General features: G+C 38.5%; 1 protein-coding gene across 6 annotated transcripts in view; it reads left to right on the top strand.

Moving 5' to 3' along the window:
- LOC109039881 (RYamide receptor) overlaps positions 1-18,267 on the top strand; it is a 34,473-nt gene extending 16,206 nt beyond the window's left edge. For 5 of the 6 annotated variants that reach the window (XM_072300955.1, XM_072300956.1, XM_019055591.2 and 2 more), the window contains 4 exons: positions 226-430; positions 2,636-2,857; positions 13,601-13,781; positions 17,515-18,267. In XM_072300955.1, coding sequence (XP_072157056.1) covers positions 226-430; positions 2,636-2,857; positions 13,601-13,781; positions 17,515-17,567 — 661 coding nt within the window. In that variant the 3' untranslated portion in view covers positions 17,568-18,267. The remainder of the gene's footprint in view (positions 1-225; positions 431-2,635; positions 2,858-13,600; positions 13,782-17,514) is intronic. The other variant, XM_019055592.2, reaches the window with a different exon arrangement.
- Positions 18,268-19,586: the final 1,319 nt, after the last annotated feature.

Genomic DNA, 19,586 nt, shown 5'->3' with positions numbered 1-19,586 from the left:
AAAAACATTATAAAATATACTGTGAAATCAGCTCTTTAAGCACTTTCAGATGAAGCAATACAAAATTTGCAAGCAAATTCTCCATTGACTCGATCCATTGTGCGGCGTGTTGAACGTGCAGCGGCCGTATTATTGAATCTATGTCGATACGAAAAGTCAACTGTGCAATGTATCGAAGTTCGATGTGTTAAGCTGATTGTTAAAGTTTGACCAATGGGGCCGTAGGACGTACTACGAGTGCACGGAGTGGTGGGACTCGGAGACGAGCAGTCAGCTGTACACGGTTTTCATCTTCACTTTGACGTTCTTCGTGCCGCTAATGGGGTTGGCCTACACCTACTCGGCCATCGCCTGGTCCCTCTGGTGGCGAGTCTCTCCCGGCAACGCCTACCACCACCGGGACAAAGCTCAGACCAAGTCCAAAATGAAGGTGAGTGCTCTCCGATTCAATTACTCGTCCCCCCGCAGCCCCCCCCCCCCACCCCTGAGTCCTCACTCATTAGAATCCTTAGCCCCCCTCCCCTCCTCACCGGCTTAATTTGACGGATCCCCGGATGTCGTCACCAAGTGACAGGGACTTAGCTCCGGGCCAGGCGGCACACAGTGGATAGAGTCAATGGAGAATTTGCGCACACAATTTTATTGCTTCATCCCATAGTGCCTAATAAGCTGAGTTCGCAGTATTTTTCATAATTTTTTTCACACATGGGAAATTGGAGACAAATACATTTAAAAGTGAGAAAATGTGCCACCTTACCCTACAAAAAAAAAAAAAAAAATCTTATATTTGCCGCAAAGAAGTATTTCTTCTTAAATCAAAAATTTTTCTGGTTAATATAAGCTACTTTTTTGCTTAACCCGAACATTATTTTTCTTGTATCGAGAAAAAGTCAGCTTAAAGCAAGATAAAAAAAATTCTTGGCGGCAAATTCAAGAATCATCTTGCTTGATCCAAGCTACTTTTTTTCAGTAAAGGACGTCATCTGGCGACCTTTTCCATTTAAACACATATATTTTAGCAAATTAGGTTATTTTGTCATATTTTCTCCAATAATTGTTCAATTTAGAAACCAAGATATCCTCATACTCAGTTTTTCTAGCAGTTTCATTTTAATCATGATGTTTACAAAATTTAAGTCACCTGCAAATTCTCCATTAGAAAGGTCGGACATGAAATGTTTGACTATAACTGCAAATTTTTATGTTTATCTCATCACATTTTAAATTTCAAGGGATGATTCTAGAGGAGAATTGCACGAGAAAACCAATGGAACCACTTTCAGAATCTCAGAGTTGTGTATAAACGGAATTATAAGCGTTTAAAGTTTCCAAATTTTGTCCGACCTCTTCAATTGACTCGATCCACTGTGCGGCAGGCCTTCGTGCAAGTTCAGGATAGCTTCCCGACAGTGCGCTAAGCAAACTTTCCTCTTATGCACCGCAGATTCGCAGTTCAGGTGAATCTTAGTGAATCGGTTGTTTTCAAGAGGGAAAAAGTCCATTTTTGCATGAGCCTTAGCTTGCATAAAAGGACATGGTAACCAAGACTCGTCGAGGAATGGACGTTTTCCCTTTTTAAAACAACTGATTCAAGTGATCTATACGGACGTACCACTACCTTGTGTTTCCTCAATGTTTGTGTCTTTGAGAAGCAACAATTGCACAACCAAGATTCGCATAGCCTTATAAAACGTTGCAAAATTTCCGATCAAGTTTTACGCATCTTCAAAAAAAAAAAACCCTGTCATAATCTATCTTATAATTTTGTGAATTGGTCTTCATGATCCAAGAGAGATCCACAAAATATTTTAGAGCAGGATGTTGTTCGGTTATTTTGCGCAACAAATAAATCATGCGTGAGAGGAAACTAGCAGCTATTCTTGTTTATGGTGAAGTATGATTATTACTGATTTCCTCAACAAATCTTAGGAAACATTATTAACTTTATTATATTTTATCTTCTTTCATAGTTTGGAAAGTAGCTTTTGGCTAGCTATATGATATGGCCCCTTGATGAGCTCACTCTATTTAGTTTAACGACCGTGGGGTCTGTGAAGCGCCCTGGGGGGAGGGGGTTGTGCCGCGTAGCGATCCGGGAGCCGTACCTTCAAGTATAGAAGACAATAATTACTTAAGGTTAATCTTTTTGAGTGCGAATTTGTGACCGATAGCCTCACCTAAAATTAGATAAATAGCTTAAGTGCCTTGTCAGAATTGACGTAACGCGCATGACGCACAGAAATAGACATCAAGTAATCATTAAAAGTATTGGCTATTCGGCAAGCTTAGAGATGATATTATTCTTATACATAATAGTATATTAATAACCGATCTCTATAATGGTTTTTCGATTTCCTCTTCAATTTGATTTTATTAAATTAATTTTGTAATTATTTTAATGCTGATGTTAGAAGATAGTATAGCCAAGACCAGCTAGAGAAAAATACCAGTAAATATAAAAAATAATCAAAACGAAAAACGAAAAAACAAACAAACAAACAGACAAAAAACAGAATAAACAGGGAGAGAGAGGGGGAGAGAGAGAGAGAGAGAAAAAGAAAAATAATTTTACATCTTTGTTCATTCTTTATTACAGTAGCATAAAGCTACAATTATTTGTTCTCCTTTGTTGCAGGTTATAAAAATGCTGGTGACGATAGTCATTTTATTCGCCTTGTGCTGGCTTCCGTTGCAGCTATTCCTGCTGCTATATTACTTTTATCCGGAAATTAGCGCATACCGCACGGAGTCGGAGAAGAGGGTGTACGCGCTGTCATACTTCCTTTGCCACTGGCTGGCAAACGCCAACAGCTTCGTCAACCCCTTGGTCTACTGCTTTATGAGTGATAATTTCAGGGTGAGTCCAAGTTTTCTCTCCTTGCAAACTCAGAAGAAACTTAAAGAGACCGCTCCAGGTACAGCGTCATTTTAATAAAAGTTTCCAACTTTCATTCACCGTCAGAAATTAAAGCCACTTAAGTTCCTCCGGGAGCTGTCCTTCTCCTTTGACATTATCTCTCCAAGAAGTAGCCGACGATCTTTCAAAGTAGAGGATCGAAGTGCCAGCAGCAGAATGAGACTTTTCTCCATTGTGAAAATGTGGAAAGTTTAGTCACGGCACTCTCTTTGCCGAGTAAATACTGAAAAGCTCTGTTGCACAAAGAAAAAGAGGAAACAACAAATCAAAATTTACAAATTATATGGTTCTCCATAGATGCGCACGGACGCGCGATATTCGCGCCTACAAGACTGCAGGAATACTTCACGCATTGCGCCAAACACAATGCGGTCGCGGGTCGTCACGAAAAGTATATTAGCGCCTACAAGAGTGCAGGAATACTTCACGCATTGCGCCAAACACAGTGCGGTCGCGGGTCGTTACGAAAAGCATATTACCGCTTACAAGACTGCTTGAATACCTCACGCATTGCGAAAAACACAGTGTGGTCACTGGTCGATGTGAAAAACATACATATAAGAAATTCGACGAAAACTGTTCAATTTGACCTCCAACAAACTAAAAATTCAATTAGATTATTTTGGATCGAGGGTTTTATTGTAGTTAAGTATTGTATTAGACTTAAACATTTATTACGGGTACCTTATTTTATCAGCTCCCTCCCCTCCTCCTTATCACACACAAAATATCCTATGCGGCGTGATGGTCATGAAAGATTTAAACAAAAACGACGGGTGTACTCAACAGCAAGGAAGCACAATCTCAAAAGTCGGCACATGTGCAATTGGTAGTAAAAACTATAAAGTGGGCACAATCATTTTTCAGTACATCATACGCTTCAAAAATAAAAGTAGTGACAATCTTGACACACAGAAAAGTTTAATTGAGTAACTTTGCGTTTTAAATCCTTTTAGAATCTTCCAAATTCCGGCAATGACTGCCGTGCGATCATATTCTAATGTGAACACTTCACTCAACAAAGTGGAGCGTTTTATAGCGGTTTTGACGAACAAAAACACATGTGGCGGTTTTTAGGTCAAAACTTCATGACAGCATGTTTTCGGGCGGAAAACGCATTTTTTATTAATAAAATGCATAGATAATTCAATTACAAGTATTTTTGACGAAATTAGTACAAAAATTGAAACAATTTATCAAGCCAAAAAAAAGTTAAGAGGCTGTGAACGTTGCAACCTGTCAATCATGACAGCAACGGTCGTGGAATTTCAAGCAGTAAAAGCTGAAAATGACGCTTAACACATCAACTTACACGTGTAAAATGAAATGTAAGATTATTTTCCACACATTTTACAGCTAAAATGTTCATGACTGAAATTGAATCAGTGAGTTCGAAAACACACCAACTCGGGTTTTTTTCGATTTTCACTTTTTTACGGTCTAGTAACACTTATGGATAGAAGCATCTGCACGCAAAAGGAAATTTCGAAATTGCAATCGGAAGTGCTCGAAACAGCGACGGGAAAAGAGCAAAATCGAAGTATTTCAATGGAAACACCAATTTTTGGCCATTTCAAGGGAAACGGGTGACCATCCGATTTTGTGGTATTCTTTTTTCGGTTCAGTATACCTTGTACCAACAAGTTATATAAATATTCGAGCGTTATTCAGGTCGAAAAATATAATTTTTTCAGGGTGACTATGAAAAATCAGTATATGGAAGTCGGAGTGAATGAAAACACACCAACTCGGAAATTTTTAAACGCTTAATTCTCTGTCATCAATCCTGGTGTATCGACTTCAACTTGGTGCTTTACAAAGTCTCTAAGTACTTGTCCTTTGGCACCAACAAAGGTTTTTCTTAAACTAACTTCTTCGCCCGCTGCGCAGTTTTAGGTGTTTCCTGAACAATTTTTTTTCCCGAGTTGGTGCGTTTTCGAACTCACAGATTTAATTGGACACTGTCCGTAAAATTGTCTTTTATTAGCGCCTACAAGACCGTAGGAATACTTCCTGCATTGCGCGTTTACTACAGTGCGCGCTTCAATGGTTCAAAATTCGTAACATCTCGGTGCCGTAGCTACCGCGCGCGGTCCACATCATTTTCACCAATGAGCCTCCCGCGCCTGCAATCCTAGGAACGAAGGATTGAAGAGATTTTGCATCTCTGAATGGTAACTTTATATTGAGTGATTGATTGATTTCGAAGCTCGTCCGTCTTTCTCTAATAATCGACTATCCTCCAAATGAGAACCTTTCTACAGCTAAGAAATCAGCCAGTCCCTTTGAGTTGTCGTAATAGAGATGGATTATTCTATCATTTTTTTCCTCTTCTTTATAATCTCACCCATCAGTAATGCGCGAGAAGCATTCAGATAATGCAAATGTGAATGTGTAAATCACTATTTTATGATGAATAGTGTTTTATATATGGACGTATTTCTGTCAAACGGAACTAAGCGCCAATTTGAGTTCCTTTAGAGGAATTTAGAATGCCGTATAGCGCGTTCTGTCAAACGGAACTAAGCGCCATGGAAAAGCATTGCGAGTATAGGACGGGACGAGCCCGGCGTCCGGTTCCGCCGCCAATCCAAGCCCTCCTCTACCCTCCTCCCCGTGGCGCTTAGTTCCGTTCAACAGAAATACGGCCATATTACATGTTTTGGAGCAGAGATAAGTCGAATGTACTTTTACTAATTCTAGAGTAAATACGACCAATTACATTCAAGGTATTTTTATCATCGGGAAAATATTCACCGATAAACTCACATCATTGTGTGTGTCAGAACGGAATAATTTGTCATTTATACTTCAAATGAACTGTAATTCCGTGGCGCTTCTCAAAATAGCCTTTTGTGGCGAGGATAATGCCGCATTGATAGGAGCCGCCGGTGCTCTAACTCCTGACTGAATTGAATGCTCGGGGTCAATTAACCCTGAACAGTCGAGGGATGCTGAAACATTCTTTCGAACGTAAATATCCTTTAATTAGAGAGACCTAGATTCATTTGAGCAATGCGGAATTTGAAATGAGTTTCCAACGCGCGAACACTACGTTGTGCTTGTGATTCTGCGAATAGGGGATGATTTGATTCAGTTGTCTTTGTGGACAAAAGCCCTGGGGTGATTCATAAATAAAGTTCATCTACTGTGCGCCTCGTCAATATTTATCTTATCAGGTAGGAGACAAGGGTAAATAGACAGGATGCACGCGGTGCGATTGCTATAGGCATATTCCTAGTAGACGTTGATACGGTGGGCCAGAAGTACTTGACTCGTCTGCAGAACTTTGTTGCAAACTAAAACGAATAAGCACACCCGGAAAGTTAAAATGGCTGATTTAACAATTTTGCGGTTATGACAAGTGTCCGACATGTTTCAATGTAGACTTTACAATAAACAAAATGCTAATTTAACCACCTCCAAATTGTAAATTAATGTACATTTGAAACACGTCGGACACATCCTTTAAAATTCAATTGTTAAATCAGCAATCTTTGTTGTTTTCCGTGCAGCTCAATTATTACGACCGGAAAAAAACTGATTTAAATGGACCGTGAAGATTTCTACTTCAGTTTAGAGTGAAATTTCTTGAATTAAGTATGTGTACCTATACTTGATAAAAGCAACTCTCCTCTCGATATAAACACACTTCTTTCTTGATTCAAATCACATTTTCCCCCTCCCTTCTTAGTTCTGAATTTAATAATTATTGGAGTTGGCATATTGACAAAATCCGTTTAATACAGGTGTTCAAATACGATGAAATACGAATAAGGTCACAAAGCGGTAAATTTTCTCACTGCAGTTCTAATTCCTATATCAGAACATTTATTCATAAAATACTGTGAACTCAGTTCATCAAGCACTTTCGTATGAGAAACGCAATTTCCACTCTTATTTGAGTTTTCACCGACTTCATTTTCAGGGGCCTTGACCTCATTATTTGATCTAAATTTTAAGAGGTGACTGCCTGTTTTCTATGAGTACAGTTTTTAAAGGAGTCAAAAAAATCCCTAAAAATTCCAGAAGAAGCACAATCAAAATACAAATAGATCAAACTGAAAATAATGACTCCATAAAGGCCTCCACCCACATTCGCAAAACCTATGAGAGCTATCATGTTTTTAAAACTGCAATGAATATTCATGGTCTGTGGTGAAAATTCTATGCCTTTCTGCCTTTTCTGAAATAATTACAAAGGAGAGATTGTCACTTGAAAGTGCAAAGTAGCTTTTACACAAGGAGCCTCCGCGGGCATTTACAAATAAATCCACTCTGAAAAAATCAGCCTTTGACGCGACAAAAACGGTCTCAAATGGCGAAACCGGATTTAAGGCTTTGCTGCCCTGAGCAGAGCATTCTCGCACACTCGCCTTCTTCCACTCCACTCTACCCCCACTCATTAAAACATTCCTTCCGGCAGGAACAGCCCGTTTCCTTCGAAAACTCAAACCACTAGCCGTTGTATCAAAACATCAAGGTTCAAAAGCGGACCTCTTACGTGGAATAATGCAAAGTATCAAGAAATAATGGTCGATATTCTCTTTGAGCTTATTTCCGCTAAAATGAGTCTGCAGTGAAATTTGACTTCCTTAAATTTAATTTCCGGAACCGTCAACCCCATTGACAAGACTTTGGAATCTTTTATCTTTCTATGATCGGATGTAGCTAAGCAAACGAGACCAGTTTACATCGAGACTTTTTAATTAGAGAGTTTGTATTGACAGTGAAACTACCATACCACGTAGCTGGTTTGCAGTATTTAAAAATCTCCGCTCCCATTTTATTTTTGTGAAAGAGAACGAAGCAATATCATTCCCAGAAGTTTTCACAGATGTTTCTTCACGCGAGTTTTCAAGAAATGACGTTGAGTAGTTTTCAATCCAAAAAAATGAGGAATGACAGGAAGTCTGCGGCGCACAGTAGATCAAGTCAATTGGAGAGGTCGAATAATTTTGGACTAAAACTGCAAATTTTGATGTTTATTTCCTCACATGTAAAATTTCAAGATGTGCGTATGGAAGAAAATTTCACGAGGGGACCAATGGCTCCACTTTTAGAACCTCAAAATTTTGTAGAAACGGAGGTATGAGCTTTCAAAGCTTTCAAAGTTTTCAAAGTTTGTCCGACCTCTCCTATTGACTCGATCCACTGTGCGATGTCACAAACATGAGATACATGGTCTGGTTGTTTCACCGTCGATGTTTGTTTTTATCACTCGCGGGGAAACGGTCCGTTTTGGTAAAATTTACAGCACATGCAGAAATTTTTACCGAGTCAGGTTGAAAAATTTGATTTTATAGCGATGAGAAGAAGAGGATTTTTTCGACAAAGCTATAAAACCTGACGAAGGAAAAGTATTGTTATGCCACCAAAAAAGTTTGAATCTGCTATGTCCAGAGCACAAAATGACACGGCGTTGATTACAACCCCCAAATACAACTATTCGTACTCTATGGATACTCGTGCTGCCTATACGGAAAAATGAAGGCGTTTTTGTTTCCTTTGTTTCTTACTCCTCATGCACAGATATAAAGCAAATAAATTCGCTGGGTTGCCATTTTGTTAGAGGAATTCAAATTTAAAACCACGGCAACTCTGCTAATGTATTTGCTTCCTGTCCGTGCATGGGAAGTTTGACTAGATAAGGAGGTTGAGTCTCAACGTAGCGTGGGATAATCTCTTCGTTACGGTCCAAACGTTGATACCTTTTTAAAGAAAATCACTAAAAATATATAGAGCATGGCGTGTAAAATTGTTGATCACGCTCATTACTCGATTTTTTATGATTTTCAGGAGATCATTCCCTAATAAGAAATGGAAGTTTTCTCCTTCTTTATGGACATTTTCTCGGGAAAAAATGATATAACTCTACGGAGTTCCAGATATCAATATCAATTTATTTTCTTATTTAAATTATCTGTTTAATGAAAGATATTCTCTATTATTCTGATGATTTGAAGGTCCGAGAGGTCAATAGTGGCGGCTCAGGCGCAACATCATACACCTTAATAACATTATATACTTTAAATTTTCTTACCAGAACTTATTTTTTAATACAAACAAACTCCATATACTTTAATATGTGTTCAGCAAATGACTGTAGTAACAAAACAACCCGGAGAAAATTAAAATGGAGGCACAGGAAGAAATTAGTCTCTAAAAGTTAGAAGCAGAGATTCTCTGTTTCTGGCACAGAGTTGTCGATTTTCCCTGAATTGCCCTGATGAGGAATCCTCGATATTCCCGATAAAAGAACTTTTTTAGAAAATCCTCCTTTAAAAATTATCCATATGCTAAATACAACCCCGGCTTGAGCACACTTTAATTATGCGCTTACGACTGCAAAAATAACAAAGGAAAACCGACAAGACCTAAGACGGTAAAGGCTGCTTAATCTTCCGTCGCGTTGGTCAGGCGCGATGATACAACTATTTGTACTCTCCGGAATGCGGAAGGTATAATGCCTCAATTGAAGGCGTTTTCTTTTATAGTCTGCCAAGTTTCAATATTGGGATTGTCGTGTCGCAAATAGTTCTGAGCACAAGACCAAGGGACTGACTCTGATCACAAGAGTGAATGTAATATTTCTGCACACAAATTCTTGTTTTAAATTTTAAGTTTTGAATTATAGCTTTGGTTCCCGTTGGAAAGGAGGGAGTAATTTGCGCAAAACGTCTCAGTAGTGTTTTCATTCTATTTCTGTTCTATTTACGCTTTCTATACACATTTTTATGGTATTTTTTCTTGTATCTAATTGTTGATTTGAGTTAAAATTTTTTCGTTTTAATTCTTATCCCGATTGTGTAATTTTAATCCTCCGATACAGTTACAAAGGAGGAGTTGCGTTTTGGGCCTTTTCCGGCCCCACCTGGATTTTGCTAAATGTTTCATATTTTCAAAGTACTAGTTTTAGGTAGACTCTGTGCCAAATATTAGACCGAACGGAGCCCATGCAAGGGCGCAGCAGCGCCTCAAACCCAAAATCCTGGAATCGAAAAACAATTATTTTCGTCGACTTTTTCGACTGTTATCACTCTTCCAGCACATGATTCTTATGTATTTTTTTGCGTACTTTTCGTTTCTGGCCTTTTTAAAGGCCTCCGATAAATTTTAAGGGGCCTTATGGCCCATTGTTGCCATTTTTGGCCCATTTTTAGGGGTTTTTTCCATTTAACACATTCAAAACTCAACTTAATCCAAAAACTGTGTACATTTTTGAAAAGTACGTAAAAAAATGAATAAAAAATGTTCAGTAAAATTTTTTCCTATGTTGCCAAATTTCCGAGAAAATTGGTCCCAAAGTGTCGAAAACGGCAAAAAATCGATAAATCGCCGCGTCTAAGGTTCAAGAAAGTGGAGTACATTTTTCATACTGTACCAGATAACAGCTCTTATCCATCCATACAACATACTAAAATATCATAGTTGTACCTGGATTCCCACGATGTGAAAATTGACCGAGATGTCGATTTTAGCGGCCTTTTTATACTTGAAGGCAGCTCTTTTGAATGTTTTTCGACCTTAGTCACCCTCTATGGGTGTGTACTATATGTATTTTTCTACGTACTTTTCATATCTGGCCATAAAAATGGCTTCCTGTGAGTTTTAAAAGGCCTAACGGTCCATTGTTGCCAATTTTCACCAATTTTTAGGGGTTTTTTCAAGTTTACGCGTGTGAAACTTAATTTAATCTAGAAACCGTGTACAATTTCGGAAAGAACGTAAAAACATACATAGAAATGTGATTTGTACCTTTTCCCTACGTTGCCAAATTTTCGAGAAAAATCGTCCTGAAGCGTCAAAAATGCCAAAAATTGGATTAATCATCACGTCGGAGGTTCCAGGAAGTGAATTTCAAGTTTTTTTTCACTACAAATAACGTATCGAAAATGGAAAATTGCAATGCATCTCAAGGAACATGTAATGGCGCAGATGAACGTGACAAAACGGGCCCTCAAGGTGCTTTTACTTTATCCTTCACTCCAGTTCACCTCTTTATTCCTGTAACCTCGAGATAATCCTTGGTTCTCAAGATGCTTGCTACAGGCCAAATATACCGAAGAACAGAAAATGCGTGGAGAAAGTGTCCCACGATCCACATGAATGTCATAATTCACTTCCTGGAACTTCCGACGTGATGATTAATCCAATTTTTGGCATTTTTGACGCTTCAGGACGATTTTTCTCGAAAATTTGGCAACGTAGGGAAAAGGTACAAATCACATTTCTATGTATGTTTTTACGTTCTTTCCGAAATTGTACACGGTTTCTAGATTAAATTAAGTTTCACACGCGTAAACTTGAAAAAACCCCTAAAAATTGGTGAAAATTGGCAACAATGGACCGTTAGGCCTTTTAAAACTCACAGGAAGCCATTTTTATGGCCAGATATGAAAAGTACGTAGAAAAATACATATAGTACACACCCATAGAGGGTGACTAAGGTCGAAAAACATTCAAAAGAGCTGCCTTCAAGTATAAAAAGGCCGCTAAAATCGACATCTCGGTCAATTTTCACATCGTGGGAATCCAGGTACAACTATGATATTTTAGTATGTTGTATGGATGGATAAGAGCTGTTATCTGGTACAGTATGAAAAATGTACTCTACTTTCTTGAACCTTAGACGCGGCGATTTATCGATTTTTTGCCGTTTTCGACACTTTGGGACCAATTTTCTCGGAAATTTGGCAACATAGGAAAAAATTTTACTGAACATTTTTTATTCATTTTTTTACGTACTTTTCAAAAATGTACACAGTTTTTGGATTAAGTTGAGTTTTGAATGTGTTAAATGGAAAAAACCCCTAAAAATGGGCCAAAAATGGCAACAATGGGCCATAAGGCCCCTTAAAATTTATCGGAGGCCTTTAAAAAGGCCAGAAACGAAAAGTACGCAAAAAAATACATAAGAATCATGTGCTGGAAGAGTGATAACAGTCGAAAAAGTCGACGAAAATAATTGTTTTTCGATTCCAGGATTTTGGGTTTGAGGCGCTGCTGCGCCCTTGCATGGGCTCCGTTCGGTCTAATATTTGGCACAGAGTCTACCTAAAACTAGTACTTTGAAAATATGAAACATTTAGCAAAATCCAGGTGGGGCCGGAAAAGGCCCAAAACGCAACTCCTCCTTTGCTGACTGTAATCCTAGCTTGAGGAATCCCGTATTTTTCCGGTCTAAACATTTTTAAAAAAATCCGTATATGAAAATTACCAATTTTCTAAATACAATCCTAGCTTGAGCACAATTTAACTTTTCGCTTACGACTGCAAAAATGACAATAGAAACCCGACAAGACCTACCAGCGTGGGGGCTGATTTAATGTTAATCTTCCGTCGCATTGGTCAGGCGCAATGATACAACTATTCGCACACTCCGAAATGCGTAGAGTATCAAGCCACAATTGAAGGCGTTTTTAGATCAGCCAAATATTAATATCGGGATCGTCCTGTCGTTCTGAGCATAAGATCAAGGAAATGACTGATCTCACGAGTGAACGCAACATTACTGCACATATCTCATTGTTTAAAATTTTTAATGATAGCATTTCTTAATGTTTTTTCTTTCTACTTAAGTTTCCTATCCACATTTTATAATGCATTTTCTTGTGTTTTATTATTGATTGGAGTTCCTACTGTTTCGTTTTATTTCTTAAATTATGTCATTCTTAATTCTTGTGTTAAAATTACAACTTTGCTAAATACAATTCTACCTTGAGTATACTTTAATTACGTGGTCACAACTCAAAAAATGACCAAGGAAAACCGACAAGGCCAGCGTTAGGGCCACTTCAATGTCAATCTTTCGTCGCGTTGCTCAGGCGCAATGATACAACTATTCGTACTCTCCGGAATGCGTTAGGTATCACGCCACAATTGAAGGAGTTTTAAAACCAGCCAAGTAAGACAAGTATCAATATTGGGATTGTCGCGTTGCATAAAGATCGGACCACAACGCACAAGATCAATGGAATGACTGATCGTACTAGCGAATACATATCTGCACACATCTGACTATTTAAAATGTTTATTTGTGCCATTTGATCCAATTTTGAATGAGTGTTGAGCTACAGCGATGTCAAGTTGAAAACAGGCAAATTCCGGAAGTAGCATTAAAATTGAGCTATGAAGTAAGTAGCGGTTTTAAAGAAAATTCTATAAAAATTGCGCATTTTTAGGAAATGACCATGTTTTTAACGCCGCATTAATTTTAACATGCATTGTTGCCAATTTTTCGATTTTTAAATTCGACAAAAATCCGCAAATACCCAAAAAATCTTTATCTTCAAATTTAAATGAAAAGTTGTCTAATCGATAGTTCGTTTGATTCCGCATCCATCGATGTATTATAGCACGCAGGGAAACTTTTGGTTCGCGAGATATCATATTCATGTTGCCAAGATTAAACTTAATACTTGCATTTTTGCTGTTTTTGTCAATATTTGCCCTATATTCTTTGTTCACTTCTTATTTCTCCAAAATTCAAGAGTAGGGCAAAATCGCCGATTTTGAATAACCCTCTTTACGCTTGCCACGCAAGAATTCCCGTGCTCATTTACATACCCACACAAGCGCACAGCGTCAGGCTGGCGTCATTTTCTTCCCCGCGCTTTTAGAAACGAGTACTCCGTCTATATGTATGTCTTTGGGCTGAACTTGTGTCCGTGTCTGATGCAGGCAGACCTGAAAGAATTGCTCTGTCGACGAATGAGGAGGCGAACACAGAGGCTCAGCGCGAGGAGCCCAACTGCGACCCGCGTCACCATGTGTCCCATGCTCACGACCACGGTGCACAACGGTGAGTCGTCTGACAATGTGCTCAAGAAATCGCTTTTCCTGCCCTGCCTCTGCAAAGCACGTACGTACTGCTTTCGCTTTACCACGCTTACTTTCTTCTCCCTATTTCTCCGCCTTCTTCTCCTCCTTTCTTTTCCCTTTTTATTACTCTCTCTCTCTCTACCGCTTTTTATCTTTACGTATACTGCCGTGATAGCGGAGAGCAGTAAGTGTCAAATTTTCGAAATCAAGTTCCCTTCGAAATTCGTCTCGTCTGTTTTAGACGAAAGCACTGAAGTGAGCGAAATTCATGTTTATCGTATGAATACGAGACACGTGAGAAAGTCGTAAGGGCGCCAAAAATGACGAAGTTTTAGTCAAAACAGCCGTACGTGACATTATTCCTCCAGAGAGACAATGAAATCAGTGCTTTCAAGTAAAGTGCCGCCCTCTTCTGCCGATTTCTAACCTGAAAATGCGTTTGTTATGTGTCCAAAATGCAACGACGAAAGCATGCAGAAGATAGCAATTACGGCCGTCTCGCCTAACACTAACCAAACATGACAATTAAAAATACCCTTTTATATAATTTAAATGAAATCGGTCGATTTTTAATCACCCAAACGACGTCAAAGAGTCCTCCGGATCACTGGAAGAAAAAACACATTGGATCTAGAGTCCAGACTCTTAAAAACATTGACAAGAAAAGTACTCTTGATTCAATCAGAATCTAGCTTAAATCAAGAACCAAGCCTCTTAATTTAAGCGGATTTCGTTTTGATTCAAGCAAAAATCCGATCGCATCAAGAGTAGTTTTTCTTGTTAATGTTTTCAAGAGTCCGGACTCTCGATCTAATGTGTTTTTTTCCAGTGATGGTTAGTGGCAATTTGGCAAAGTACGGAGGCTTCTTTCAATAAAATTTTTTGGTCGGACGCTTTGGAGACCGTTTTCTCAAAACTTCATGTTTGCACTTACTGCTCTCTTCGCTATCACGGCAGTGTATTGGGCAGTATTTTAACGTATATGGATGTGAAGTTTGGCAGCTGAAGAAACGGACATATTATAATATGCTTAGGACAAGATTTCTGGAGGAAGTCTGGAGGTATTGCTAGAAGAGATCGGGTTCATTGTAGACCACGTCAGATCATGGAGGTTGGAAATGACATCGTACTTGTCCTCGTGACCAAATAGCTAGTCTGGTACGGTCATGTGAGCAGAATGACGATGGAGAGGCAGAGGTGGATCCAGCCATTTGGTAACACTGAATCTCCTCCGTTTAAACCTGTGCTAAATAATCGATCCTTGTCAGAGCACCTGGCCGCCTGGCCTCTTGAAGAATCGATACATTCTCATAGGTTTCAATGGAGAAAAGACAATTTTGCCAATTTGCTGGATCTGCCAATGTGGAGAGGTTACTAAAAATGATGTTTCATTGGGTTCCTCTTGGGAGGAAACAAAGATACTGTTCGAAGAGAGGGTGGTGAAACGAGGTTGAACAAAAAATGAGGGAGTTTCCCCTGCCAGAGGGGCGTGGGAGGATTGAGGTATGTGGTGATTAGACATGGGAGAGCGCTGTAAAAATAATTCCTCTGCATGCATACTCTGTCTTTCTTCTTATCCTTGTCGATTGTGTATAGATTTAAGTTTTAAATATTGTGTCAATACGTATTAAACAAAGCTGATAATTCAACCAATGAACCAACACATGGAGTATGATGGTAAAGCGAATTTTTCGTACTTCAATTTTCTCTCGAATTTTGTTGCTTCATCTGTTTTTAACTCTAATGGTACAAAAAATCAACCAAACATTGGTATCAATTAGAATTTACCTATCATTTTGAGAAGTATTCGATGGAAGAGAATTGCTTACCTCAGTATAATTTTAAACGTTGGACGAGGTACGTGCGCCTTTCCTTTAAATATTCCATCATTTTTGAACTTGCGTGCAACTTTACGTACATAGTAAAATATCATAAAAAGTTCATCCGAATCCTAAAATGTAATTTTAAGAAGGAATAACTTTACACAGAGTTCAAACCGGAGATTTAACTAGATAGATTAAACTTGTAGAAGGAACTTATGGTCTCTCCGAGGGTCATCTGATTGTCATCGACATAAATATGGATTTCATGATTTCATAACATGCATTTGAAGTGTTCCATTGGACAGACTCCAACGAATAATTTCATAGCATTGAACCGTACGAAAAGGACGCAGCCTTACGAACTTTTCATAGGAGGATAAGGCTTAATGTCAAAAAAATGGTCTAAGATGATTATAACAGGTAAAACATGCAAATAAATCGCAAAATAACACATGTTGGATGATGAGTATGAAGAGCTAAAAATTTCCAAAAATCACAGAAAATTGCCTCATTTTTTCAAAAATTGTAAGATCCATAGAGCGGAGAGTTCTGAGAGGAAAAATCCCCTAAGATCGCACAAAATATTTTTCTTAGGGCAAAAAATAAGCAGCATAGAATGGGCCTGTTGCAAACTTTTGCTAGAGCAAAACTAAGAGTTGTTTCTTATAGATAATGCCTCAGAAATCACGATGAGCGCATTGGCAAACTCTGAAATGCACTCATAACTTCACAATCTGCGTAAGAAATTTGCGGTTTTTTGAGCTTCCCGCTTCAAAAACGATACTACGGCACAGGTGAACATTTTGTAAGAGGAGTCGTTCCATCGTCGGCAATAATCATCATAGCCGACGCCAATCCGCTGAAACACGTTTGATGGACGAGATAACACCTGAACTGGATTAGACCAGATAACAATCGGTGTGTTAACGTTCATATTTTCCACGCCCGAATTGATTGACCTTGAACTCTCCTTGAATTACGCGCGGAACTGCGTGCAAGCGTCGGCCATGATGAATATCGCCGACGATGGAGCGACTCCTCTAACAAAATGTTCACCTATGCCGTAGTATCGTTTTTGAAGCGGGAAGCTTAAAAAAACGCAAATTTCTTACGCAGATTGTGAAGTTATGAGTGCATTTCAGACTTTGCCGATGCGCTCATCGTGATTTTTGAGGCATTATCTACAGGAAACAACTCTTATTTTTGCTCTAGCAAAAGTTTGCAACAGGCCCATTATGAATGGAAGTAAGAAGGTAAAATATAACTCCCGAATATTAGTCAATTTTATTGCCTCTTTATGGGTTGAGAGGGGGGTGGATGCAGACTCCGGAGCTCACAATGATATTTTATAATGTCGAAATACCTCAGGTAAGTATTATCGTATAAACTGAATTTCAGCATGCTCAGTTGCTGTGCTTTACTTTCGTTACCTTAATCTGTGAGTACATCACTGAATATTTATTCGCAATGGAGAATTTGTGCATTGAATAATGAAGCGGACATTATCGGAACGGGCTTTTCTCATTAAACAACTTGCAGACTTAAAATTTTAAATGGGAAATTTCCAACTATTACATGTCAAAGGTGGAGGGAAAGACTCGTTAAAATATGGTGTGCTTAGAATCAAGCTTTATAATCAATTGACTTGTGAAACATCTTTAAAAGGCATCATTGCACTTCAAGTCCTCTAAATCCTCTGCCCCTATAATAATGTTTTCATACTTGCATCTAGAGATGTAAAGAATCAATCGCAACTCAAGATAAGCCCTATGCTTTCAAAACGTATAGATATATATCGGAGGTTTTTAACTGTCACGAAAGACAGTACTGATAACACGAATCACCTGTTGGGGGATGCGCCGCTTATTGGTCGGGGTAACATCTAATTTTCCAGAAATTTTCGGGAAAATCTCTAGGGTGATAATCAAATTTTGCACGACGTTGTTTCAGGTAGTTCGAGTTCGACGGTGAAATGGAGCGCTTCCGTGGAAGATCGCCTCTGAGATTTTTCAAACAGCACATGTTTAGACACGTTTTAAGACTTTTTGTGATTTTATTGCTTAGTTTTTTCGAGTATTCCTTATTCATATTAAATGAGACTAGTTTCATGTATTTTTTTACCCTTGACCTCATTTTATACAAATTAGTTTTTTCCAAAAATTTTTCAATGCCCCCGTATCGAGCTCAAGAATATAATAAATGAGCCACTAAACAAAGTATAGATTTAAGCACCGCTCTCCTATTTTCCATCTTTAAAAGTTTACGAAGGAAGAAATGTACGTAACGGGAAATGAAAATTTCATTTTGAGATGGATCTTTGGCGTTTACGAAGTCCATTCTATACGCACGATCGATATAGATTTCAATTATATACCATGAGGGAGATGATTTTAGAAACGCGAAACGCCAATCTCAGGATCAATACTGTAGAGATGTTTTAAAAAACACAGTCGAATGCGCATTGTTCAAACACAGATCGATTGCAACAGCTCGATTGTTCTCTGTATATTATTTAAATGGGTTAAATCCAGTCTCGCTCATTTTTGTGCGTTACCACTGCTTTAAAAAGCATTAGTACTGAAATTCCCTACGGATGTTTTCAAGAGGAAATTGCATGATTCTAATAGTATCTGATGTGAATTTCCCTTTTTATTTCGTGTTTTAAAACTTTGTTTCAATTATTAAACATTTTACCTCGGAAAAGCCATTTTTTTTTCTTTTTTATACAACACATCCTTAACCTTAGCTTGCTAGAGGGGCTTGCCCCCACGCTTGCTAAAACTGTGAGCCATTATTTTTAATTTGCTCGTAGTAGCTGGGCTTCACAAATAGCATCACAAGAGCTCTGAAGAACTCAGTTTCAGGGAAGGGGGCGTAGTTGTGCAGTCATAGGAGGTTATTTTTCAAGGCTACCCCTAGAATGAAGAAACGGGGTCCGATAGACCCCGGCTTTGTTTCAGTAGGAATATTTGAATCTTACTGCAACGAATTTTGGCAGAATAGCTTGTTGTAGCTACTAGACAAAATGAATTTTTTAGTTATGCTAATGAAGGCAGGGTATATGGACCACTAGACAAGGTACGTATTTAAGCATTCTAATTCATGTTCACTGACCAGAATTTCACGTAGAACACGATTCCCGCAACAAAAATTACTGAAATAAACTTCTAACGAAGATATTAACGTTTTAATTTCACATTAGTCACGAGGACTTTGAACTGCCCGCTCACAAGAAACTCAAAGCTGTACGTGAGTCAAATCGCGCACTACAACGGTTTCAGAAAGCTTCTCAATCCAGCAGTGGTCATTTCCCACCATGTGTTGTTCAAACTATAAGCAACTTGTCATAGCTGAGCCACAGCGTCAAGATTGAGGTTGCCAGATTTTTTTTCGCAGAGACTGTCATGATAACGCTTAGCGCGCGATGTGAGTCACGTAGAGCATTGAGTTTTCTTGAGCGGGTTGTTTGAATTTACGCATCAAGAATCATGAAATATCTTCGTAAGGAGTCGATCTCGGTAATTTTTGTTGTGCGCATTTTTACTTTACGTGAAATTTTCGTTAAGAAAAATGTATCAGAATGCTGAAATTCGTGCCTTGTCTAGTGGTCCATTGACAAGATTTAGTGCAAACAAGTATTTTTCTTTACCTACGTATTAGGAAAGTGTAAGAAAATGGTGTCACTACCCATCGAAATTATCGAAATGATCATCTTTATTTGGCAAATATCTTTATTTATTAATTTTTACTTTATTATATATTATATTGGAAATCTTTATTTATTTAATGCAAACTTAACAATGATTCTCAAAACCATCTTGTTTTCATTTCCACTACCAATGAGAGATAAGCAGCATAGGTGTAATAACTTTACTCAGATGCATGTCGGCTCTCAGTCGAACTCGACATCTCATCACGAATTCATGGAGCGGGGCCTAGAAGTAGTGGAATAGGCGGGAGTCACTGTTTAGCGGCTGCAAAGCATCAGCGTCGAATTTCTCTCGTAAATGAATTCTCCTCAC

This window comes from Bemisia tabaci, chromosome 5 (genome assembly GCF_918797505.1).
Source record: "Bemisia tabaci chromosome 5, PGI_BMITA_v3".
Lineage (NCBI taxonomy): Eukaryota > Metazoa > Arthropoda > Insecta > Hemiptera > Aleyrodidae > Bemisia > Bemisia tabaci.
The sequence above is the reverse complement of the archived record's forward strand: the minus strand, read 5'-3'. Positions and strand labels throughout refer to the sequence as shown.